Source organism: Melanerpes formicivorus, unplaced genomic scaffold, assembly GCF_026170545.1.
Source record: "Melanerpes formicivorus ecotype bairdi unplaced genomic scaffold, bMelFor1.0.p_v2 SCAF_24, whole genome shotgun sequence".
NCBI lineage: Eukaryota > Metazoa > Chordata > Aves > Piciformes > Picidae > Melanerpes > Melanerpes formicivorus.
The window spans coordinates 12,407,070-12,433,512 of NW_027142376.1; the positions used below are offsets into that span (position 1 = coordinate 12,407,070).

The following is a 26,443-nucleotide window of genomic DNA, read 5'->3' on the forward strand; positions in this document are numbered from 1 at the left end:
ACTGCAAGATACCACAGCTCTACCATGATAACTTTCCTGCTGTTCTGCAGGCATTTCCTGTGCAGAGCCAGAGGTCAGCTTTTTAGGAAGCTCCTTAAGCAGCAGCATTGTATGTTCTGGTCAGACATCATGCAATGTTTTTAACAAGAAATCCTTGTAAAGAAAGTCAGCTTTTATGATGCTCTCTCTCTCCATGGCATGTCATAATTATTCCTGTGCTAGTGAATGAGGTAGTCACTCAGTTCAGATGCTTGGGAAACAGAAGACAAGGCCTGTGGCTCAGCAAAGAACAGAGTGGGTTACTGAATTAGTGATGCAGAGTTATTTTGCTTCCTGCTGTTGGCCACTGTAGTATAAGTCACTTCTTTGCAGCTGTACCTATTCACCTGTGACATAGTATCATAGTATCATTCAGGGTTGGAAGGGACCACAAGGATCATCTAGTTCCAACCCCCCTGCCATGGGCAGGGACACCCCACACTAGATCAGCCTGGCCAGAGCCTCATCCAGCCTGCTCTTAAACACTTCCAGGGATGGGGCCTCAACCACCTCCCTGGACAACCCATTCCAGGGTCTCACCACTCTCATGGGGAAGAACCTCCTCCTCACATCTAGCCTGAATCTCCCCACCTCCAGCTTCATTCCATTCCCCCTAGTCCTATCACTACCTGAGATCCTGAGAAGTCCTTCCCCAGCCTTCCTGTAGGCCCCCTTCAGATACATCTTGGGGGCCAAAAGATGGCCAATACTGCTCCTCATTCTTTTACAGCTGGCACCAGTGCCTTGCATCATGAATATATAAAAGGGCTCTGCAATCTCTCTTACAAACTGTAGGGTTGAAACTGGTACTTCCAATCCCTCAGAGTAAAATTTACATAACCACGTTTGTGCAGGTAGTATGTTCCTGAGGGCCACAACAAAGGAAGGAAACTTTGCACACAGAGCTAGCAGTAGGTGGGACAAGCATGGTTTCTCATGAAGGAAAGTAATGCAGACATCCATTCCTAGGGAGTATTTGAAAATAATGGTCTTGAAATATTCCTACTCCAAGTTTTTGCTAGTGCTGCCTTTTTTAAATGCCAAATCGTGCTCAGAAGCACACATGGCACACCCCAGGGGAAACCAAAAAGCATTACAAAGCATTCTCCTGAGCACCTACAAACAAGAATCACAGAGCTACTGTAAAGGTGCTGATGCCCTCACTGCACGGTTTCTGCAGTCCAATACCAAATTAAATCAGTGTGTCCACAGACAGAGCTATTTGAAGAGGCTAACTCAGATCTGTGAAACAGCAGAGCCTGAGCCATGATAACAGGTTCAGCAAATTGCCCTTTTGAGCAAATGGCACAACTAACACTAAGACAAAAGCTGCTGATGGTAACTGCCCTGCAACTCATCAAGATGAGCTTGGATGAACATTGTTTTGAAAAGGTCCTTAGCATTTTTAATTCCACCCATCCAAAAAGATGGGAGGGAGGCATAATTGTTCAGACAAATCCCAGTAATTAAGTTTGCTGGTCTTATATTATCCAATGGAAGTGCAAACCTCTGGAGACAAAATTCAAACTTGAAAGCAAAACTTTTGTTTTCCTCAGAGGAATCCTTCTGTATTTCAGTGGTGAACAGAGCACAGGTAACAGCTAAAGACTCTTAAATACACAATTCCCTACCTCAATATGAAGGATTTACACTTTAAACACGAAGGAATTTAAGAAGTTAATCCTACTTAAAGGGGGAAAAAATAAATTCTGAGATGCATATTCTCTGGCAAATCCCTCTGTAGCTTTTAAAAGCACAGTAAACATAGGGAAAGGTTTCCTTAAGTCTTCTGTATCTCAAATTAGCTCTGTTCCACCAAATGCAAAGTGCTCCATCCACAGTCTTTTTTCAGTTCCTTACAGTAATAAAAAGATAAAGGCCCGTCACAAAACTTTTCCAATGAGTTACCATTGTTTTAGGGCAGGATAAGGGAACTTGGACTAAATAACCACCTTTATCCAGCACCAAGAACTGGGTATAAAAACTCTAATGCTCTTATACTAGAAAAATGAATTTGGAGTTCCTATACAAAGCAGACTTGCAGCTTTAGAATTCACAAGCTCAGCAGAGACTTAGCAGCAATGTTGTTGAAACTATAGCACAAATCGCAAGAGCTGGAGCATTTCAAAGGTTTCAGTCTAAGAAGTCCCAAATGCTAGTAAGAAAAATTCTCACATAAAGAAAAATGTAAACCAAGCTCTGATGGAGGCTGGAAGCCAGGTTAACTTATGGCTGAAATTGGCAGTAAAAATCCTCAGTTTTTATTTCAAGTATTGACTTTTAGCCTGCATTTTTAGGCAAAACAGCGGTTTGGACAGCAACATAATCAAATCCATCTTCTCCAGTAATCATCTGCTCATAGGCTACACTAAGGAACTCACTAAAACACAACACAAAACGGTAACTAGAAGCACAAAGGAATTCAACTTTTGTTGATGAACTCCACAGACTTAGAAGAGCACAACTGACTCCATTTTGTTTACCAAGATTCACTTCAGATTCTCAAACCTGCACGTTTGACTTCAAAGCCACGCACGAAGGGGTGCCTGAACTAACTCAATGTGACAGCCCTGGAATGATCCCTTGCAGCACAGTGGTGCCATCCTTCTCAGGTATCGACCTCCCAGCAGCACAGATTCATATGGCAACCCACAGGGAAGCTTCCACTAAAGGGCAGAGGCAACAGATCAGCTTCCTCCTCCAGCTGGCCAAGTTTCTTACAGTACCTCTCTTCGCTAGAATGAAAGTGTTAATATACTTCATTTCACCTCCCCCCACGGTTTGGGAGAGGAGAGCCATTGCCTTAATGGATGACCTGCCTTACCACCGACCTCTAAGGCTTTCATGCTGGTAGATAAGAGAATGGTTCCTTGTAGGTCTTGCACATGACCAGTTTCACTGCATTCATTTAAATGTGGAAGCCTGCACTGTCAGTCATCCCAGCAAAACCAACTACAGGCTCGGCTAGGAAAGAGCGTGTTTGTTTTCCAGCAGAACTACTTTTAAGCCAACTGACGCGAGCAGATTGAAATTGCAGTTTAACGTGTTCACCTGGAAACTGCCCCTACATGGGAATGAGCACTCGGTGCTTTACTGTTCTGCAAGTGCATTAGATTACACACATATACATACATATATACAATTACACATCTATAGATGTATTTTAAGAGCATGACATTTTGCAGCAGCCATCTGTCAGTCAGCGGAACAGATTTACGTTCGGTTTGCGGCCCAGGCCGTGGAAAAAGTTCTGAAAGAAGACAGCTAAGTGTGCACTTTCATGAGGTAAAACAAGGCAGCAGAACAAGCTCCCCGTGTAGAAAGGCAGTGGTCTTGCTCTCCCTCTCATCCCATTAATCCAGGGTCAGCTTTGGCTTTCATATCATCCTGTGAATCAATTTAGGTCTCTGAAAAAGCTAGGAAAGCATCCTAGCAATGGGGATAGCTTTCCACTAGGACAAGGAAGGGGTCTTGCAAGCAGAATTGTGTGTTTCTCCTCTGTTCCCTGTCACGTCCTGGTAGCACTCCAGAGTGAACCAGCCAGGAGGCTGGACCCAGTCAAAATGTTACCCCACAGAACGGTTAGCCATTCATCTGGGTCAGTCCAACACTCAGGCATACAAGCACACACTCTTGTGCTAGGAACACGCTTAGAAACACAGGACTCAGGCCTGCACAGGCACAGCAGAGGGAAGCCTACACGGCTGCAGAAGCCCACTGACTAAATCCAAGCTAGCCTCTGCTGCCAGGCTTACCACTTCTTAGCAAGGACTTCAACTCCTTTGAAAAGGGATGTTTGGACTTTACAGAACTGACAGACTGCATCAGGCTTCAGTGGATCAAGAGGCTGAAATGCATCCCAACTGACAGCCTTTTTTTTTTCTTAAAAGAGTAAAAAAAAAAGACTCTGAAAAACAATCTTTCCTCCTAAGCTGCAGGAAGAGTTTAAATAAACATTTCTTCCTAAAAGCCTTCAACTTTGGTTAACCAGATACTCTCCAGCCAGTTGATTTCGTCCCTCCTGCAATGCCCTTCAAATTCCACCTTTTCCCCTTTACTCTCAACTAGCCCTCCTCATTCATCCTCAACACCTCATACCAGAAAGCTATCACTTTCAGAGCCTATTAGTAGTTACTAGTACAGCAGTATGAACCAGTCCCACCATTACACTTTATTACTTTTCAAGCCTTAAAGCTCAGGTTTATGTTCATCATATTGCAGCTTGGACTAGCCTTTGCCTGCTGACTGTTTCCAAACTTGAAGAAAAGCACTGAAGCCAGTTTATTTTAGACTCTAGTTGGAGTTTGGTTTAAATTCATGCTGACATGCTGTCTCCTCCCTAGGATAAATAAAAAGCTTCACAACCCTCATCCCAAGAACAAGGAAAGCTCTGCTCCATGAAAACTTTCTTTTGGAGAAGGCTCACTGCATCAACCCTTGAGTCAGGCACCTCTGCTTTTAACTGCATCGCATGCTCCTCTACTTGTTGCTGACACTGCTTAGATAGTAGCAGCCTGGAGCTGCATGGTCTTCCCATTCCTGCATGTGCACACACAGATTACCAGCCCCTCAACTTTATCTTGCTTGCTCACTACCCTTTTATGTACAGTGGTCCAGATTAAAAAACCCACTAGCCTAATAAAACAACTCAGTTCTTGAAAAGCATGGTTTCATTTACAGAATCTTTACACAGAAGTGCCCAGTTTCACACTCCCAAAGACAGCCTCCTAACCAGGATGGGCTCTAGCTAGACCAGGGCAGAACTGCACAAACTAAGGTCAGTGAAGCTTCTTGTTCAAGTTACACAAGCATAGCCACCTTTTTATCTGTACCATCATAAAGCAGTCTGCTCACCACAATGACAGGAACCTACAACACAACAGCCACAAGAAAACAGGGGAGCAAGAAGCCAGTAGGAATTAAGCAGGCACAAAAGCACTCATGCAAAAGTAGCAGAGTAGTACTCAATGATACTTTGCTTATTTTTGCTTGGAGACAGTCTCTTCTCAGATGGTTTATCTGCACCAGTTAGATGACTAAGACCTGGAGGTCAACAGCAGTAATTTAATTACTAACAAACAAACCCTTGTCTAGGACAGCCTGGAGAAATTCTGAACACTGCACCAGTAAGGGTCTTTAAACTAGTATAGTCTCTTCCTCCTTGCTCATTTTGGGGACACATGAAGTGTTTTGGTATGGATACTGCTGAGGAGCCTCATGACAGTTTAAAACCGATCTTGGAAGATGCTAATATTTGCATGATTCTGTTTTAAGACCAAGTTTTAAATTAGCTATCCAGGTCCTGTTCTAGGGCAACGAGCTAACAGGAGACAAAACCAATAGTTTGCTACCTGTACCATCATAATACTATTTAATTCTGTGGGTGCAGAGACTTAAGGAAAGGAAAGGTAGCTGCTCCTGTCCTACTGAACAAGCTTAACTTTCTCATCTGCTAGAAACAAGCAACAATGGGCAGACAGTGGGTTTGCTTGGGGTTTTTTAAGACCAGGCTGAATATGGCTCTGGGCAGCCTGATCTTGTGGAAAGTGTCCCTGTCCGCAGCAATGGAGCTGGAACTAGATGATCCTTGGGGTCTCTTCCAACCCTGACAATTCCATGATTGTTTGTACCATGCATGTATTGGGACAGCACTCAATTCAGAAAGTCAGTTTACTTCCTATACCTGGCATTCTACTAGCATTTACTCAAAATAATAAGCCAGGAATATATAAATTAACAACAAACAAACCAAACTTACTGTAATCACATAGAATTGTTGAGTTTCAGAATATTCAGGTCAAATCTAGTGTATCTGAAGTTAACAACTAGAAGGTAGTAGTGTGCAGTGAAATGCCCCACTGTGCTTTCTTTCCCTATTCAGTCTATTTAGATAGGCAAAAATATTGCCTCTGTCATATAGTAGTTACTAAGTATTTACATATCCCCATAGATTAATTCCCTGTGTAAATGTCTTCTATAGTTTGAAGTACTGTGCTGCCTGCCTTCCAGTACTTGCCAAGTGTTTATATTTGCATCATAAAACATAGCTGAGGCAGAATGCAGTAATAGGCAGTTACAGCATGTGTCTCTGTGGGCAGAGTAAGCCTTGTACGGAGATAGCTCCACATCCCTGGCTCAGGCATGTTACAAGTTTTACACCAATCTAACAGGTATTAGTATTTGATGTGTCTTCAGTTTTGCCACCATCCAGAGTCACAGGTAGCTGTAGTGCTAGATTCTGCACAAGCACTGCAGGACAGCTCAAAATAAGCCTCAGCTGTAAACACAAACCCAAGCTTGGCACTGCTATCCCAGATCAGAGCCATGTGCATCTGTACAGAGCTTCATATATATTGTGATTTACGTGACAAGATTGTGCTGCAAGAATGCTAAACACATAGCAACAGTTTGTTTTCAGCTGCAGAGCCACTTCTGTCATATCTGAGAGAACAAAAGGAGTGAGAAGACTGACAGCAGAAGCAAGTTTTTGTCTTGATCCCTTGCCCTGTAACAGGCAAGCTGTAGGGAAGAAGGAAGGGGGAATGAAATATTCAAACTGGGAGTCTCTTACTTGAATTGCCTGTCGTCCTTGCTGAGCATCTGCCAGGAGCTGAATGGTGAGAGTCCTGGAATCCTGTAGGGCATCTTGGAGGTAGACAAAGCTGTGACCCACATGTCGCCCCATGGTACATTCCCGACATATGGGTACAGAACAGGTGTCACAGTAGAAATGCAGTACCTGTAAGGAAAGAACACACCGCAGCCTGCATCACTATCTAAGGAAGAATTAAAGACATAGTTGAGCCAAGATGAACACAAGCAAACAACCCAACAGCTCAATGATACAAAGCAGAAGATTACAGGCACCATAATAGTTTCTTCCCAGAAAGCTCTGCATCATGCTCTAACAGTTAGATGGAAGTGTCATTGTTTTCTTTGCAATACAATACTAGGAAGAATGTCCACATCAGCTCCTCTTAAGAGCGGAAGCCATCTGCCAACACTCACATATTGGAGATGTCATCTATGGCAAGTTTCAGGTGAAGACTTTTCCTGCATGTATAAAAAACACATTCTAAGTGGGGCATTTAATAATCACTGTACTGGAGAACTGCAGCCCCAGTACATCTACGCCCTGGAAGGGGGTGAGGGGGGAACTGTATGCTGAGAACCAACCTTCTGTTTTCAAAATAGAGAAGTCTTATGTTCAGGGTAGTGACTATATCAGGCAAGGTCCCCTCCTGTCCCTCCTAACAGCAAAGCAAAACACCTCTGCTGTAACTGTTTCTATGTTAGTAATACTTAGAAACGCTGGAACATCAGCATGTTTATCAGAGCATCTGAATGCTACAGAACAGTAAGCTGTGGGTAACCACGAAACCTCCATTTTATTCACAACACACTTAAACTATATTCAAATCACAATGAAAGCCTTACACCAAGATGTAGCCTAGAAGTTGGATCCATTCATCAACCATAACTGTTCCCATTCCACCCAGTAGAGGGAAATAGCAGACAGAAATAGCACACTTCCAGGGAAGATGCTTTTTCTCAGAGGCAAGCAACTGTTTTGTTTTGAAAGATGCAAGTGCAGAAGTACACCACCTCAACACCAAGTTCCATACTCACGGTCTTGCTCTTAACTATGCAGTATTTTTCTTAGAGTGTAATGTAAGAAAAATCTGCATTACCATGGGAAGTCAAAAATCCACAACACAGCAGCAAGCAAGGTTTCATACAACCAATTTTTACATCACCAGCCACTTGAAATCTGCCTCCCAGACAGAAGGAAGAGCACAAAGACTGGGTAAGTGTTTAATATGCCTGTTTTCTCACAGCTGTCCTCCAGCCACTCCCAAATCCAGCTGCTTATGATACAGTACACAACATCCCCCTTTTGCTTCCCTCTCAAAAGGGAGGACAGGTGATTCCCTCAGATGGCCTGTGCTGCATAAAGTGACGTTTTAGGCTGTCACAAGCACAACAGCTGAAGCAGCCTATGGTTAGTTTCTCAAAGAGCTGTGTGTCTTTGAGCACACACGACAGATTTCACTAAAGTATTTTCTCTTCATTTTTGGAGATTAACTCTTGCTGTAGAGAAACAGACTTAACATTTCGGTTTTGTTTCAATACTAAGCCCTGAAGCAAAATCTCAGGTCCCCCACATAAAGCTGCCTTGGCTCTGAAGTGCATTATTCAAATGTAACTTCCTCAAAAGAGGGCTCCTTGCCTTTACACTGCGGTTGTCTAAATATGGATACGATGTTCACTTGCTCATCCAATTCTGTCATTTTGCTGTGGAAATTACAGGGAATGTTTATTACAGGTTGTTGAATGACTCCACTTAAATAGCTGAGAAGCTGAGAGAGAATGAAAACCAAGACAGGGTATCAAGTTAAGTCATATGAATCTGATAAACACACAGAAAGGATTTGGGGCCTCCATCAAGCAGTGCAGCTGAAAGTAAGAAAATGACCACCATATGAACAGAAGTCCAGAAACAAGTTGTATCTGTTAGTAGTCCTTCAAAACAGTCAACACCAGAAGCAAAAGCTCAATATAATGCCACAGATCAGTCCTGTCACGCAGGCACTCCTGCTGCAAGTTAAGAGCACCACTGGTACAGTCATCCAGCTGGTCAAACTAAAGAGGAACTAAGTTTAATCTGTTCTCTTGCCTCTTACCACCCATTAAAAGGTGCTGGAAAACACAACTGGATATCATAACTGGAAAACATCATGCCTGAATTCAGAATGAAGAGAGACAAGAGCAATAATCTCGTTTCAGAAATATGCAGATCACAGGACATGGCAGTGGAAATTCCTGGGTAAATGCTACAGAGCCATTGGTAAAGCCTTGCATTTGTCTCTTACTAAACAGAACGGTGAAAATAACCTACATTTAAATCTGAGGCCAAAAAAGTTAACAAATGTGGGCACAAAAATTAGTAGATGGTGATGGATGGATCTCCATTTCACTTGTTTAAAACAGTTACCTCAAATATACACGGGAGAAGCACAAATGTATCATCCCTACAGCTCTGAGCAGGGAAGTGAGTTAGCCACCAGCAGAGTCAGCTTCAAGGTGAACTGGGAAATCCACAGGAAACTCTTTCTGGACACAGACTACAACAGAACACCCGAATTTGGTAGTGGTACAAGGCCAGTTCTCCTCCTGTGGTGAATTTCACATGCACACTGTCAGGAGCACCCAGCAGGCTGTCTGTACATCAGCTCTACCTAGCAGTAGGGCCAACTCCAAAAGAATTAAACTGGAAAGTACCCAGCTGTGCAGAGTAGAGCAGCAAGGGAGGTTTGTGCCAGCTGGGCTGAGCTCAGAACATAGCATCCAGCTTGTCTGTGCTTGCAACCATAACCAGCCATTTATTGTTAAACTCAAGCCTGCTCACATCCCAGTCCCTAGGTCATGGCCACAAAGGTCACACACTGCTAGATTAAGTTTCTGTGCCTGTTTCTAAATAGAATAAAGAAGGGGAAAAAAGCCAAATCCCCCCAAGCTTCAACAAGGAATTCCCTGCAAGAAGTTCACACCAACAATGTAAGTAGGACAACACAGGAGTGTTTTTTCAGTTTGGATTTGATGCACTAAGATTGGCAGAGCCTGCCTCTTCTTCCAGTTTCAGCAAGTGGAAAAGGCCATCCCACACTTCAGCTGCACTGTTAATAAAGCAACAAACTGCTCCTCCTGTGCTCATTATATAAGACTGGTGAGGCAGGGAAGAGTAATACTAAGTCTTCCACAGAGATCAGCTTGCAATACTCGTCTGGACAACAACACAAACCAAAAACACCACACCAAAACAAACCAACAAAGCAATCAAAACACACAAGCCAGGAAAACCCAAACCCAAGCACAACCAACCTGCAAAAAAAACAAACCAGCAAATAAAAAAATCCCCCAAACACTAAAACAAACAAACCCCCCTGCTACATAAAAGCAGAGAAAAACCAACCAAAACCACCCAGCTAGCACACAAAACACAATGCTTAATATCTTAGAACATCCCTCCACTTTCTGAGGGGGTAGAGATGATGCAATCAAAAGCTGTAAAACCCCCAAGTTGTTCATTTCACTCTTCTCCCAAGTGATGAAAAGCTGGTTCATAAGCAAGTCTTTTAAAAGAGCTGCTTCAACTATGGAACTATTTCAGTATTTCCACCAAAAATTAAATGAAGTCAGAAGCGAGACAGGAATAGTTTTAAAGACAGTTAAAAGTGATTTATTTTAAAGTAAATCAGCTAGGGGTTGATTATTTCCCAAACAGGAAATATTTCCTGAATTGGTGGCATACAATTTTAGACACAAAACAATAAAGGGAGCCTACTGCAATTTAAACAAAATCAGTGAACCATATTACCAGGCTATTCATCTTTTACAGCCACGGCAGCCCAAGGAATACAACAGCAAGGCCATAAATGATATTGCTTCAGGAAAGGCTGTACAGTGCACTGTAAAAACATTTTACAACAGCAGGAATTCCTGGGTGTCGCTCTCCCCATTTTTTGGTCCATCTGCTTTCAAAGGGGGCAGGGGGGATGGGCGGAGATGTTGTTAAATGTCCCCTGGGACTGCACAGCAATCAATCATCATCTGATGAATGGCCACTAAAGTTAAACCCTGACCCCACTCCACAATTCCCACACCAGCCCTCCTCTCCTTACTGCTGACCAGCTTCCAGTGTGTCCCCCTCCCCCCATCTTCCCCCACCTTCCAGGGCTCACCAAAATTTCCCAAATACCAAGCCCAGACAAAAGCAATGGAATGTAGTAGGCACCATGACAGGGGAGAATTCAGCAGAAACAGCATCTCAGGAGGCCTATCCTTAACCTGTGTTTAAATAAATGTTCCTTTCAGCAATGCTCACAGTGCCTTTCTCCTCCCAGCTTTCCAACACTTGATTCCTCATTTCAGAGCACATTTAAGAGCATACATACACATGCAGATGTTGAAGTGTGTGGAATCCAGCCATGTGCAAGCGTTTTTTCTGTCATGCTTCAGTGTCTTGTACTGATTTTATTTAAGCCTACAGAGTTAAGAATGAGCACAAGGTAGCAACACAGGGTCACATTATTTAACCTAAGCCTGCTGGCTCTAAAATCTACCCTGTAATCTTAACTAACAACAAAATAAAAGTCTAGAACAAACAGTAGCCTCTTGGTTGATACTTTTGGAAGAGTTTCAGTACAACATTTGTAAATTAACTTGGTTTCAACTTATGACCAGAAGAAAAGTTAAAATCATACTGTCAGAGTCAAAGTTTTCCATTACTAAATGTGTTTTACTACAGAGTTCTCTTAACCCACACACCACAGGCTTTGTCAGGCAGTGTGTAAGGGTTAGACAACTCTGAAGTTATCATGAACTAGTTTTCCAATTAGTTTTGCTCCTCCCTCAGCACTGTTCTGAAGTTTTGCCTCCTCTCTGACTGGGGGGGGGCGGGAAAAAGCTGCTTCCCTGCATCATGCAGGCAGAAGGGTTTCTCTGGTTTGGGGGGGAAGGGAGAGGGTTTTGTGTGGGGTTTTTTGGGTTTGGTTGGGGTGTTGTTGGTTGTTTTGTTTCAATAGCATATAAATATACCACCTAGGATGACTGGTTCAGCTTGGTGCAGCAAATTGTTGCCAGCTTAAATGGAAAGAGGTTAATATTTTTACTCTGTAGGGAGCTGGTCCTTAGTTCCCATTTTACAACCCATTCATGATAAATAGCTTGCTTCACATCACAGCAGCATTTTAGGAACCTTCACTTCTGCACTGATCTCACTCTTGAAATTTAAGTAATATAAAAACAAAAGGTGTGAGCGAGCCATGTTACACATACCAGAACTACACTACAGGCTATTTCCCAGTGTGCCTGAAGCACTCTGCTTTCAGAGATATTTAAAAGCTCTCTTTTTGTGTACCACTTGGTGATGAAGTTACCCTTAGAATCTGTGTTTTGACTTAATACCCTGGTGTAAAAGAGACTAGGCTGGATTAACATGAGTTTTCCTCAGTGCATCCAGTGGCAATGAGAAGTGGTATACCAACTCCTGGTGGTCTCCAGAGCAGAGAATTCTCAAATTCAGGTCAATATTCAATAATATGTTGTACAGGAATAGGGGCACTGTGAAGCATCACAGCCCTATATTACACAGGGCATGCAGCATGCACAGGAAGTTGTAGCAAGTGAGATTAGCGAAACCAATTTGCTATTCATGATCATCTTTGCCACTTGGATGAACAGAGATGGGTTTTGGTCCATTTGCTCATCAAATGCAAGAGGATCATTAAGCCCTTCTGTTACATTCAGCTTTATTTTCTTGCCCTACCTGGAATAATAAAAGCACAGCTAATAGATGATTTTGAGACTCGTTCAAGTCTGTTTGTAGGAAATAGAGCTGTGGTTCCACACACATTTTACCCCAGCGGCGGTGTTAAAACCCTTCCTTCCCCAGATGCTCAAGTGGGTTTTGTTCCTCACTCCAGTTTCTCAGTCACACAAGTATCTTCTGCTGAGCACGAGGGAGAAGGAAGCTCACTAACAAAACCCCCAGTGTAACCAGCACTTCTATGTGAAACCACACACAGCTCAAGGCTCTCATTTCACTCCACAGTTAAACTGACAGCTACTCTATGAGGAAGCCCTATGCCTCCTGCCTTCCTCCGCTCCTCCCTTCACTGTTTCTCCAGTCTCAGTTAAGAGTGAGATGTTCACAAACAGTGAAGTATTTTTGATTGCAATAGCAGCATGGTATCAGAATAGCAGCATGGGCAGCAGAAGGGAGGAAGAATCCACAATTGAGGACACAGAAACATCTGATGACAATTACTTAATGATCTTAGAGGTCTTTTCCAGCCATAGTGATTCATGTGGGCACATGCAAGTTATCATCTGAGCTACACTATTAGGCCACATGGTTCAGCCCTAGTACTTCACCAGCCTCATGGCTGAAAAAAATCATCACTTCTGATCCATCTTCTGATAGCATTCATCTCACATTCTAACTGAAAGAACAGTACCCAATCTGAGTTAAGACTGACAAGCTAACGCAGACTAAACCAAATAGGCTACCAAACTCAAAATCTTTGATGTTTTGCTCCAATTCTGCTATGAAGCCAGTAAAACCAGCTGCATATTTTAGAGAGTGGTGTTCACTAAGTCAGTAATCATCTAGGTTAAAAGCAAAGGTGGGGGATTTTTGGTTGCTGGTTTAGTTTTAGAAGACAGTTACATTAATTAAGTTTAGGAAATCCAGTGGATATTAGCAGTCAGCTGGGAAGGGAGTAGAGACTGCTTAAATTATCTGTGCAAACATTGTTTGAAAATTCAAGAGGACCATCAAGATACAAAGCCACATTACTGCTGTAACAGGGCACCAGGTTAGGAGACAGGAAATCACACCTTTGACAAAACAGTATGTGGGAGCCAGCAGATCCTTGAAATTGCATCCTGTGTTTCAAGTTAAAAATCTTAACTGAAGTTTCACATGATGACCATAGCTCCTGGTTATAGCCACCCACCTGGAACTACAGCATCCCAAGCATCTCTCTCAGCAGCAGTACCTCCCTGTTCATCCACTCTTATTCAATAATGAAGGGAGCCTTACACCACCGACCTGGACTTAGCCTATCTCATCAGCTGGCTCTTGGGCAGAAGGTAACTCGGCTAGCTGAACTAATTCACTACTACCTCAGAGATTCTAGTTAGTGGACTGAAAAGAACATCTCACATCCACCTAAATCCACTGCTTCAACTCTTCCTAAACAGGGGTGAAAGCAAAAGCTTAATATTCTAATATTAATACTGAGGTGGCACAGTTCTAATGATCCCATAGTGGGCTATAATTACTGCATGACAGTTAAGTCTATGTTCTGCAATGTTCTTTTAAAGATATTGCTTAGGATCTGTATTTCTTGCTGTAAAAGTCACACCATCTGCTTCAGCACTAAAGCAGGTAAAGTAGATGCTCTATGGAAAGCTGCAGTAGTATCAGCAGCTGGTAGATTACTCAGCCAGCAATGTCAGCTCTTCTACAGATTTCAATAGGGGAGACCAGCCTCTCCCTCAACATGCAACTCATTAGATGTTCAAATGCAGTTTCTTTGCCAAATCCACATGACAAGCAGCAACAGGGTGGAGCTAAATATTCAAGCAAGCAAGCTGACAGCCTGCTGTGGAAGGAGACAGAGTGGGTCAGGACCAAGTTCTGCTTTCACACCCATCTGTTTAAGTCACTGCTTTAAGTCCCTACAAATACTTCACAGAGCAACTCTTCAGTTCTCAGAGAAGCTAGCATCTTCTAGTTCTCAAAGCTTGGCCATGATTTCACATCATTTCACATTATGTGTAAATTGCAATGGGTTAAAAATAGCTTTGCTGTGCTGCTTTCTCTAACAAGCAAACTGCCATGTAAACTTCAACATCTCTACAAACTCCTTATGTAACATCTCTCCCCTTTTCCTGCACAGCTCAGTATTCTAGCTTTGTGGATTTTTTTCCTTCTATGCACAGGAGAGATTAGAGTAGGAATCAGGGTACACTCAAGGCTCCCAGAGCTTGCTCTGCCTGAGTACAGTACTCAAAACCTGTATTCAACTCTACACTGTTCCTACACCACTTGCAGAGCACACCACCTCCAGCCAGCTGCTCGGTAACTGTTGCTGTCAGCTTTTCCATGTGAAGGTCAAGGATGCTGTTATATGCCTTGCAAACACAGCTACAAGTTTTTGTCTTAATATACTGTAAGCAAACCTTATTCCTTTTCATTTGAGAGGGGGAGGGAGCAGTAAAATAAACCCTAAAGTTCCTAGATCTCATTCAAGGGCCAGCTAGCCCTCATGCCAAAGACAAGCAATTGTTAAACATCTTCAGCTGATGGGCTGCATGCAGTTTGCTAAAGCTGTTTCCTGATGCCACTCTTTTGTAGGATTAATTTTCTTATCGAGCTAACCTAGAGTCAAACCACCACTACCTGAGAAAAATTTAACTTGGTGCAGATTCCCATTGATATTCTTAGCTCCTCTGGGGGGTTCAGGAAGCCTATCAGACTTTGCATCCCAAATTCATACAGGTCAATTGTTAGGGAAATCAGGGGTATGAGGAGAAACAACATTCATCCATAGAAACGGTGGCTTTACCTATTTTAACTCTGTGACAGATTCTGCCTCAGTTTGGGGGGAGGGGGTTTTAGGGTTGGTTGGGGGCTTTGTGTGTGCTTGGCAGGGGGAGGGTTGTTGTTGGTTTGGGGGAGTGATTGGTGGTTGTTTTTTTTCCTTTTGTTTTAAGCAGAACTAGAAATCTTGTTTCAGAAACCTACTCTCTGGAACATGAGTGAGTTTGTCCTTTCCCAGTGTAGTGCTTCAATTAAAGGAAAACAACTGCAAGTGCACATCTGACAAGTCCCAGTTTAAGCACCATGTGAAGGCAGCCTGTGATTCAGGCTGCAGGAGCTGGAGAATAATGAAAATAAGTATTAGAAGAACCAAGCAATGATGAACTCTGGGCCCACTTTGCAGCTTTTCTGGTTGTTCCCCTTTCCTTGTGTGGCCTTAGTGCCAGTAACAGGGGAGGAGCACAAGAACCCAGAGTCAAAGCCACTAGCAGAGAACAGTGCTCAAGAGTAATAAATTCCAGATGAAGTAATGTTTTTATGGACATACCATTAATATAAAACCAGCAACGAGGTTGCACAACATCTTTAATCTTCAAATGCAGCCCATTTGGGTGAGGCTTCTCTGTACCAATTATTTAATAATTTTAACATTACATAATCCCCACAGAAATTAAAAATCATCCCTTCAGACTGAGGATTTGTGTTAGGATGAAGGGAAATTATATATGCTCCTAAGCAAATCGCACAGCCCTTTTAACAAAGGTGGTTGTTAACATACATTCAGCAAGAAGAGACATTCCATATCAGCATATCCATATCAGCAGCACTACTGGGACTGGCAATTCCCCTTTGAATCAAAGTGGCAGGCAAGATCAGCCCACATACTTGTACCCTGATACTGCCCCTTCCATTTCCAGTAGGAGCTCTTCCACAGATTCACCCAGCATTATGGCAAGCCAGTATCAATGCAGAGAGAGAAGTTACTGAAGAGATCTGGCTGCTTGTAATGACTCCCTACCATGGCAAGACTTACATAATGAAAAAAACCAAAGTACATCTATCAGTTTTCATTTAGAAACAGAACCTTGATGATCCTATGGCTGTTTAAACTATGGGAAGTAATGACAATAGTGACAGAAATATGCATTGGAGCACAACCTGATCACCTAGGATATTATAGGAAGGAATTCCTCCTTCATGCATTTTCTCAGTAGGAAAATACCCAGCTGGGCAAGCACATGAGGCAGACAGGGAAGGGGAACAAAATGTCAACCAACCATCAGGCTTCTCTTCTCTGCTCCCCCACCATTAGGCATTGGGTACTGCGCAGGCTGGACATCTGATGGAACAGTGCTGTTCTTGCTGGTCCTCCCACTTCTGCCTCACACCCCTCTTTCCTTCAGAGGAAAGCTGTATCAAGAACAGCCACAGTACTGAACCCCACACCAGCAGGAGCTGGTGTTTTTGTAGGTTTTGTCCCTTATTTAATTGTGAAACAGCCCATGCTATTGAACAGGTCCTGTAACCACTAGTGGTTTATGCACATCGCATTCAGGTCAAAGTGAGTGTGACCAGTTACAGCAAGATGGCTGTCCAGGAACACTGACAAACTCATTGTTTTTTTTTTTTATACAGCCATGTTTTCAGTTAATTCTTATGTAGAACAAGTTTTGTGGGAAGCACAAAGGCAGCACTGAACTGACCCACTCTGTACTTTGCTTTCCATGCTTTTTCCTTACTGTCTCAAACACCTTTTACAACTATACATCCATATACCAAGTGCCTACAAAAGCACTCTTCACTGAAAGGAGGAACATTTGGAAGGTATCTTCTCAGAAAGCAGTCAAGCTCTCCTCTCTCATCTTTTCAAATGTTCATACAAATATGAAACTCAGTTTTTACTAACTTAAGAACAATTCAAAGCAGGAAGAGAGATTGTAACATATTACAGTTTCAGTTGGGGTTCTTCATAAATTCTGTGATAAATGTGGAATAAATTCAGCAAAACCAAATTTGGCTTTACACTGACATTTGCTCCAGACCAAGGCAGCAGTTGCTAAAAGCCTATTTTACATGTATATGTATGTGTGTGTGTACACACACGGTATCAGGGTTCCCCAGCTAACACCAAATTGTATCATCCATGTCAAAACACAGTTTTCCACTCCCAGCATAGGGCTTAGAACTTACAGCCCAGAATCCTATTTGAGAATCAAAAAGCTCTGAATGACAGCAGAGTGACTTTGTTAAATTAATACACTTGCTATAATTCCTCTTAATTAAGGAGGATTATACAGTCACACTTTATGAAAGACTCCTCGTGGAAGTGCTATCCTGTGGGTCCTCGTGCACTGTTACTTCCAACTGAACTCTAGTATTTCATGTTTGCTTTAGAAGACCTAGCTGTCTTAACAGCCACAGGGCATTTCAATAATCATATAACAAACACTGCTGCAGGTTACTCTTTAATCCCTTGTGAGTGAATAAGTAAATTCTTGCCCATCTATCATGAGGACGCAGCTCTGCCGCTACTGCCAAAAAGGCACTGTAAATCATAAGAGAAAAGCATTTAAGGAGACCTGTTCCAGGAAGTCAGAAGTGTCAGAATAGTTTTCTCCATCACTATAGGACAGTAAGCACAACAGATAAACCTCAGCTTACAAGGCATTAACACAAGATGAGAGACATTTATTTCTGTCTGAAGATTTAAGACGAGTCCTGATAGACAATTTCAATATGCCTTCATATACCTCTCACTGCTTGCCTCTCTGCCAACAGCTCCCAAACAAGCAAAATACAGGTATAAGCAAGTTCAAAGCTTATGTTACCATCCCCACAAAGTGTGGGGTTTGAGGATGGTTTGTTTTGTTGGGGCTTTTTAACCGCCCCAAAAATAACTCTGACAAAGCGCTGCACGGTGTCCTACAGCCCTTTGCCTCATGGAGAGGATTTAAGACTGCTTTCCTTTCAACTTTGGGAGAGCTGGGAAGATAGGAACTCTAAAAGGTGTAGTGGAACCCAGAGGGCAACAGAATTACTGCTCCTTCAAACTGCAGAGTAGATCTGAGGTGCTTCCAAACAATGAGTTAGAAAGATTAACAACTCCTTGCTGTCATTGCACCATAGATACCACTGTTGAGTAGTGGCAAATGCAGTTTCAGGAAAATAACAATGTTCCAAGCCCAGACAAGGTTTCAGTTATGATTGATACACTATTTTTAACCCATTCCATGGGGCTCACACGGGTCAATTACACCGTGTATGTAATTCATACAGCCACCAAATAAGTTGCTATAGAACACGAGCATTTTGGTCTAACCAAACGACAGTGTCACTGTCATGGTTCAGCAAGAACTTTTGTAAAGCTCTTGGAAAAGTATTTTTAATGTGCTTACATACTTTGAATTGCTCAAGTGAAAGCACCAGCCTTTTCAACAGCAGCATCGACCATTCCACATAACACTAGCGTCAGACTGCTTCTGTGTTGTGCAGGCAAGTTAGCCTTACACTGACTGTAGCCTGGATTTGAGCTTCGACCAGGATAAACGTACACATAGGTCTCCTCATTCACTGAGGGAAAGAAAAACTAGACTGAACTAGAGGGTAAGAGTTTCAGTATCAAGTTAAAAAAGAAGGGAGAAGGGATAGGTAAAGATTAAATCCTTGCCCAGTTCTTGGAGAGAAAAGTACACATTAATCTTACAACAAAACAACTTAGATTTATGGCAAAACATGCACTCTTGTTATATGCAATCCAAACTTAAGGAAGAAATTATTCTGACAGTGAGAGCAAGTGGAAGTGCACCATGAATATCCACATTAAAAATACACTGTTCCCGAGAGTTTGACTGCATTTTAGGTGTCACAACTCACCAAAAAAGCCAGGTCTGGCTGAGGTATGGCAGCTCCCACACAAGAGACGAAGCAGGTAAGCAAGACAGAAGAAATTTTGTTGTATCTGCACAGTCAGCAGGAAGTTTTTATGAACACTCTTGTGTACACACAAGTTTTGCATGTTAAGCCATTATCATTAATTTTATGTACTGCTAAACTAGTCTGACATGTCCCCACCTGCTAAGAAGAAAGTTTGAGATCATAGATTAGCTTTATTCTCTCTAAAAGGAAAAAACCAAACAAACAGAACTTTCTGCAACCCAGCCAGAGGAATAAAACATGCTTAACCAGGTTTCCAAGCACAAGATCTATTAACCTATTGAGTTGGCTGGTCAAAAGGCTGGAGGAAGCTACACGCCTGCACCTCTACAATATTCTTTATGTAGTGGTTTCTAGCACAGGAACTCTTAAAGACAATTTGCTGAATTAAACAAAAGAGGCAGGAGGACAAGCTTTTGGACAGTTTTGTCAAGCAGTCCTTTCAGCAACTGTGTGCACAATGCTAAGCACTCTGATGGTTTCCTAACTATCTATTAGGTTAACTTATTCTAAGACACAAATGGCTTATTGGACAGTAAAGAGGTGGGGGGGGGGGGGGGGGGGGGGGGTGTGTGTGATCAAGACTGCAATTAGAACTAAAATTCCCCAAGTTAACACAATAAGGATTTCAGAAAAGGCTGAATCTCTACCTTTGTCCTACACCAAAAGGTTATCTTGCTTCACCCTGCATACCACCTTTGCTATCAAAGTAACAGAGGAGCTTTAAGAGCCACACACAGGCAAATACCTCTGGTAGCTTACTACCAAGACAGACCCTACTCCATCAGGAACATCGCTTCCTGTAACGCTGCTTTCAAGTAATAACCAGACCCACTGATTCACTTAAGATTTAATGAGATTACAGCTTGAGGTGATTTGACTGGAGACCATAAAAGTTTTAGGAGCCCATCTGCTCTGCAAGCCTAACCTCTCTCAAGGCCGGGTATGAGCCCGACCTTTGAGAGCTGCAGTGTAGTTCAGACCGGAATCAAGTCCTATTAGTACTTGTGATGGGCAGATAGACCAGACGTGGCAAGAGATTTGCCCTTTCAGGCAAAGAGGAGCTGCCACGCACACCAGTACTCAAGGAGAATCTTTCCAAACAATCAGCAGCCGTTTCACGAAGAAAAGCCTGGCCACCTCGGAGTGCTTTCCCCACCATTATCGCTCCATTAATAACAATTTCAAACCGTACTGACAATGGCTGCAATGTCACCAGTACTTCAAAACCAGAAAGGAATACTCGCCTTGTACATACAAGAAAACAACATGACAAAGCACTCGATAAAATCTTGTCTGCTTTAAACAAAAAGCTTCCTAAAGCACCACTGCTTTTCGTCTCTCTTTGTACTCCTATTCCCCCACCAATGGCAAGCACATGCATTTCCAAGAACCAACCGGTTAATTTCCTGGTGTTTCGCAGTATCAGATTCAGCATTGACTTTTCTTACGCTTAAAGGAGCACTCGTGGAGAGATTGAGGACAGAAGGGGAAAGAGCTACTGGTTTACTTCCTACAGACTTGTGAAAAAGCAGCAATTCAGCACGACTGCCATTAAGATACTTAAGTGGACGAATATCTGCGTCGTCTTGTTCTAAACCCGACCTTGTTAGCTGAAGGCGTCTCATTGGCCAGCTGTGTTTTGTAGCATTAAAATATAGATGCTGTTCTTTTTCCTTCCCCTCTTCCTCAGGCTGAGATGTTTTGCTGTTTTGTTCTCACTTCAGTAACAGGCCTCAGTATGCAAGTTACATCTGGAAACAGACAAAAGCCAACTGCCCAGCAGTACTGGAAAATTAAAACATTGGGTCAGATTCAAACAGACTAGAAAGCCAAAGGTCAAAGCAGCATTAAATCATTAGTTTCCCAGCTGCCACCCAGGCATGGAGTTGACCTTTGATTTTGTAAGAAGTGGTCCAAGCAATTTTCTGGTGGCAATATGGGCAATCTGGCACAGTGGAGTATCACCCTTGAAAGGGGTGGGTGGGGGGGAAGTTTAAGGTCTTGCAAGCTAAGATTAAAGTAACTCTTTAATCCCTCCAAACCAAATTTGCACTATGAAGCTATAAAATGCAAACAATGAATATGAATGTAGCAAGCTTTAAAAGCAAAACCATTTGCATCGTTCAAGTAGCTTTTATTCAGCTAGCAGGGAGAGGCAAGTAGAATGCAACATAATTAATGTACTTTAGATAATACTAAAAATTTTCTCTCCTGAAGTGATTCAGGCTTTCAGAAATTAGTTGAAATCCATTTATTAGTTGCATATTTTTAAAACAGTTGTCTGAGATAGACATGCTTCCTCAGACTGAGAAGGACCAGAAACTGTGTTTAGTCTAACTGCATCCTCAATTAATGACCACTTTCCCCCCCCCCCGCCTACAGAGGTGAAGTAGCAAAGACTCTAGAAAGCCCAAACCAGTTTCTTAATTTCTCTTTTGCCTCTATGATTTAGATTTTCATCTGCTACTGTCCTCTGGTAGTAATTCCAGAGCAGTCCTTATCAACTGTCCTGCTGAATGTCTGCATTGTGTGTGCCAAGTTCTGGTCTGATTGCTTCCAAGTTCCTAGAAAGGGGTTTACTGGTGCTGGGCAAAGAGCAACCCAAGTATCACAAAGGGCTTCCACTATGCCGAGGTGCATTTGAAGATCAGGTTTGATCCTCCACTAGCAGCTGAGCACATGCAAAACCAGCTTGCATGCACTCCAATGTTATTTCTATGTGTATTTAGGACATTTCGGTGCAATGTCAATTTTCTTTGTCTAAAAGGGTCACCTAGTCCACACTATTGTAATGGCAGTAATGTTAAAAGCTATTGCTTTCTTTTGTATTGTAGGGAGCAGAGCAAGTAGTCCAAACAGAACATAATGGATCCACTCACCATCCTATTTCCAAGATTAATCACTACGTGCTCTTCATCTGAAAAACTAGGCAACTTTAGGCAGGGATTAAGCCATATATCCACAGGCCCTAATGGGAGGGGAAGGGGAAGGGGAGGAGTAGTATTTCAGAAAACTGCAATTAGGTGTTAATGACTTAAGAAAAAAAAATACATCCCTGTGCTGCTAGCCACCCAGATGTGTTTGTGGTGTTTGACTGCAACTGGCGTTTTCACTGGGAAGGTAAAAAGGCAAGCACACCATCCGTAAATACCTCAGCGAGTAAGGATGAGCAGAACAAGCTCTTGCCACCACCTTTCTTTCCAGAAGGGTTTCAAGATCACACAACTGGTATAAACGTAACACATTCTGCACTTACAGACTGCTATACACAAACCAGAGACCTAACCATGAGCAGCAAGACTACTCTCTCCAAAGAGCCTGATGTTACAGTGCTCAACCACCAAAAAAATACTTAAGCCTACTTTAACAATAAATACTATCAAAACAGACCAGTTAAGATCATAGTGGTAATTTCTTAGAGGAAGCAACTTCAAAGTTCATTCAGTTACCAAAGTAAGAGATAGGCAGTTGATCTTACTCCTTTATGCAGGTACACAATTTAAGTAGCATTGAAGGTGCAAAACAAGTAACCAGAAGCATTCTGGTGCTGAGAAGGGTGAGAGTTGTATAAAGCTAAAAAGAGCCTTTCTAAAAATAACTACTCCTGACACTTCAAGTTTAATAAAGTCATTCCCATATAAACAGGCCAGTCAGTGAGTTACAGTCAATAAGGTCTTAGACTTCATCAAGCAGCTATTTCTGGAATTGGTATTGTGGAACAGCCACTTCACCTACCTTCTTTCCGGAAGGGATAGTCCTGTTTATTACTTGAGCTGGCAAAGACAAGACTATGCACTAGAGGTCTTCAGAGATGCAAGTATACTCTCTGCAACATAACCAGCAGCCCAATATTGAGCCAGTGCTACATGTTATCTGCTCCTTAACAGAACACAACAGCATGGAAGTGGAAGATGAGAATCATCCAGGTGACTGACTAGCCCTGACCTTGCCTCAGTCTTATTTTGGCTGCCCTGTGAAACTGCAAAACAGCTTCTCTGCTTATACCTGGGGAAAAAACCCAATCTGTTAGACCTCCATTCTGACCTCTGTAAACAGGTGAGAGTCAGGACTCCAAGTCTGCAGCAGAAGCAGGATACTCTAGAACTTGAAACCCTTCACAAGGAACTCCTAGATAGTGAATCACTACAGCAATGCTTTTTGCAAGCATCCAGTCTCAATGACGACAGCAGTCATTATGTATGCCCACACAGCAGAAGCTTTAGAAATATGCTTTATTTTTTGCTTGAATAGGGTAATAGCTACTCATACAGGTCATCACATAACACATGAAAAGAGTAGCTATGTAACTACCCACCTCCCACACCTCCAGTGACAAGCTCCATTTGACACCACCTAATGACACTGAGGGACCTTGTAGCACTTTGCAATGAAGACTAAGGAGAAAGATGACAAACTTTGGTTGATACTGGTGTGACTACCAAGAGGCCCCCTTCTGTGACTGCATGTTCCTCCTCATCTTTGCTCTACTGTCTCCCTTATCATTAGGGCCAGATACTAGGGGAGCTGACAGAAAGGCAGAACAGAAGATGGAGACAAGAGCCTGCACGTTCAAGCACGTTTTCAGCTGCTGTTGGCCACCAACTACTTAATGCAAAGTCTTGGTAATGGCTGAACACACCCCCACTCCACAGCAGCTTGAGAGAGACAGGAAATGGCTCCCCTGCCTAGTCCCAATCTCCTATGCATAGCACCAGAACCCTCCCCCCCTACAGAGCAGGTGGTTTGTTTTGCTCTATTACCAAAGCAGCACCACACGCACTTCTATCCCCACAGGGGGTCTTGTGAAAGGCCCTTTCCTCCAAATCCTTTAGGATACACACAAAGGTGAGGTGTGTGGAGTTTTTTTCTCTTGGTCCTAACATGCTGCTCTGGGAAATGAGAAGCCATTACTAGCCATCATAGTTTTCTTACTGGAAACATGATGGTCCCCACAACCCTACTTCAGGGCAGGAAGTAAAAGGGAATTTGAAGATTCCTCCAAAATCAGTAGTTAAAAGCTAGCAGCATTCCGTTTCAAGGACAAAGGGCTATTGTATCTCAAACGTGGGCTTAGTGCATGGGCTTTCTAGTAAGCTCGCTCACTCCATGGGAATTTCACTAGAGGCAGTTTCCAACTGGCAGGTTCCAAGAGAACCACATCCAGTTTTACTTTCCAGCTCACAGGCTACTTCTAGCTTTGTCATTTCTGCTATTCAGAAATGTGTTCAGGTCTATGCTCTGTCACATGGCTCAGTAACGTGATAAATCAGGTAGCTGAGTAGCACAAACTGCTCCTGGGAGCAGGCACAGCTATCTAGCATTCCTCTGATCTGAGCAAGGCCATGAACCTAGAACAGCTTATCAGCCAGCATTACTCCCTTCAGAGATACAAGCCACATTAAATTATTTCCAGGAGACATTAAGTTCTACCACTGGTTTCTTTCCCGCTTGGAGAAGAGCAATGGCCAAGAGTGGAAGACTGCCTCCGACATGCAGCCTCACAAAAAAGTGGTTCTATGAGAAGCAAAACGTAGACCTTTGCTTTTATCCCACAGGCTTTGTTCAGTCTAACTTGAGGTAAGCTTGGAGCTGCCATTAACACCTCAAAGGAAGTACAAGCCACAGCAAGTTTCTTAAAGCCAGACTGTGCTTGGGCACAGTGAATCAGAACTACCTGGGCAGAAGTGAAATCTGAAGTCTAGAGACACATGTTCCTGGGAAGTTTGGTTCAGCTGCCAGCTACAGGCAGTAGAGGAATACAGGGACCCATGGGCAATTTGAACAGAACAAGTATTTCTTTCTGCTACTGATATGATCTGGGACTGGCTGGCAGCAGACCCTTGTACCTTAAAGTCAAGAGTTCCCTTAAAAGCATAATGAAGATGTCAGTAAAGACAAACATGGAGTTCTCTCTATTAGGAGGTACCCTATATAGACTCATAAATACCTTCCTCTGCTGATGTAAGAAAACAGAGAGAAATTAAAAGTCACACAGCATTCTTGACACTGCCTTAGCCATGATGGAAACTGCAGATTGAGAAGATTATTAGTGTGTTCTAATCTGGTAGATCAGTGGCTGAACGTCTTGGTTAGGCAACACTTTAAATGTGACCTTCATAGGCAAAGCTGATCCTGCAGGAGGTTGCATGCTCAAAACACAAGTAATTCCAGTGAAACAGAAGCGTTCAAAATACTTGAGATCTGGAGCTAATACATACCAGGAAGGTATTTATTTTCTTGGGAGAAGGAAGAAGTCAAGAAGAAAGGAAAAAAAAAGGAAAAAAGCTTATTAAGAATGTTAACAGCAGACATTATATCTAATTTCTTTGCATTCCTTCCCCCCTCCTTTTCCTCCCATTTTTAAAAAACAGAAGCAAACTTGCAAGTTAAGGATTCTGATCAATGCAACATGTTAGGAAAAGAGAGCAGGAGGTCAAGAGGAAATGATTAATCCTGCGCAGAAGACTGGCAGGATGGGTCCTGGAATGGCTTACCAGAACAATGCCCCCACTAATACGCAAGTCAAAAGACCCTTACAGTGAACAGAAGCCTCGGTTACACTGTACATTAATATTCTTCCCTTAATGCAAAGCTACATTTGTTCATTAAAGCCAGATTCAAAAAACAAGCGTTGAATTAGAGGACAGGTGAAAAGTTGTGGTGCCAGACATGCAGCAAATCTGAAAGATAAAGGATTTCAGCTTAACTCTGAAAGTGTTAAGACCTCTGTTCTAAGAGGGTGTTTGCAGAAGGCTTCAGTAGAGCGAGGAAAGAGGGAAGAACTATTACAGATTTGAGTTGTAACACTGACTTTGTTCAGCTCTCTTCATAAAGAGTGCTCTTCTGTTAGTGGCAGTTCAGCGTGCTGAAGAAAAGAGCAAGCAAATTCACTGCAAGCAATACTTTGGACTTGGAGGTGCATGTAGTTCAAGGTTTAACTTTGAGATAGCTGTTTAGCACTGTGGTTTCATGGCGTCAGGCAGGAGCAATGCAGACCTGAAAGATTCTCAACTTCAGGTAACTATCCCAGTCAGGATTGCAAGTCCCCAGGGCCGTGCTGTGGAAGCAGTCAGGGTAAGTGAGCTCTGCTTCCAAAAGGATTATGAACTCCTATAAAGCATGGATCAACTCCATGATGCAGCATGCTGCATCACCTCAGATTTGTGTTAGCAAATATGCAGGGGGGGGTTTCCACAAAACTGCTTGAAGACTGACCCAGGCAAGCCCTCCCGTTAAAGAAACACCACTCCATCAGTTTCCACCCCCCGGGTTTAATCAGCTCTCTCATGCAAGCACTGGCACCTTGCAGCGCCAAACTGCCATGAACTGGTCAATAATCCACAAGAAAAAGAAGAG

The 26,443-nt window shown here is 42.8% G+C and overlaps 1 protein-coding gene across 2 annotated transcripts in view; it reads right to left on the reverse strand.

Moving 5' to 3' along the window:
• TRIM71 (tripartite motif containing 71) overlaps positions 1–26,443 on the reverse strand; it is a 62,216-nt gene that overhangs the window by 12,903 nt on the left and 22,870 nt on the right. For both annotated transcript variants that reach the window (XM_068152918.1, XM_068152919.1), the window contains exon 3: positions 6,611–6,778. In XM_068152918.1, coding sequence (XP_068009019.1) covers positions 6,611–6,778 — 168 coding nt within the window. The remainder of the gene's footprint in view (positions 1–6,610; positions 6,779–26,443) is intronic.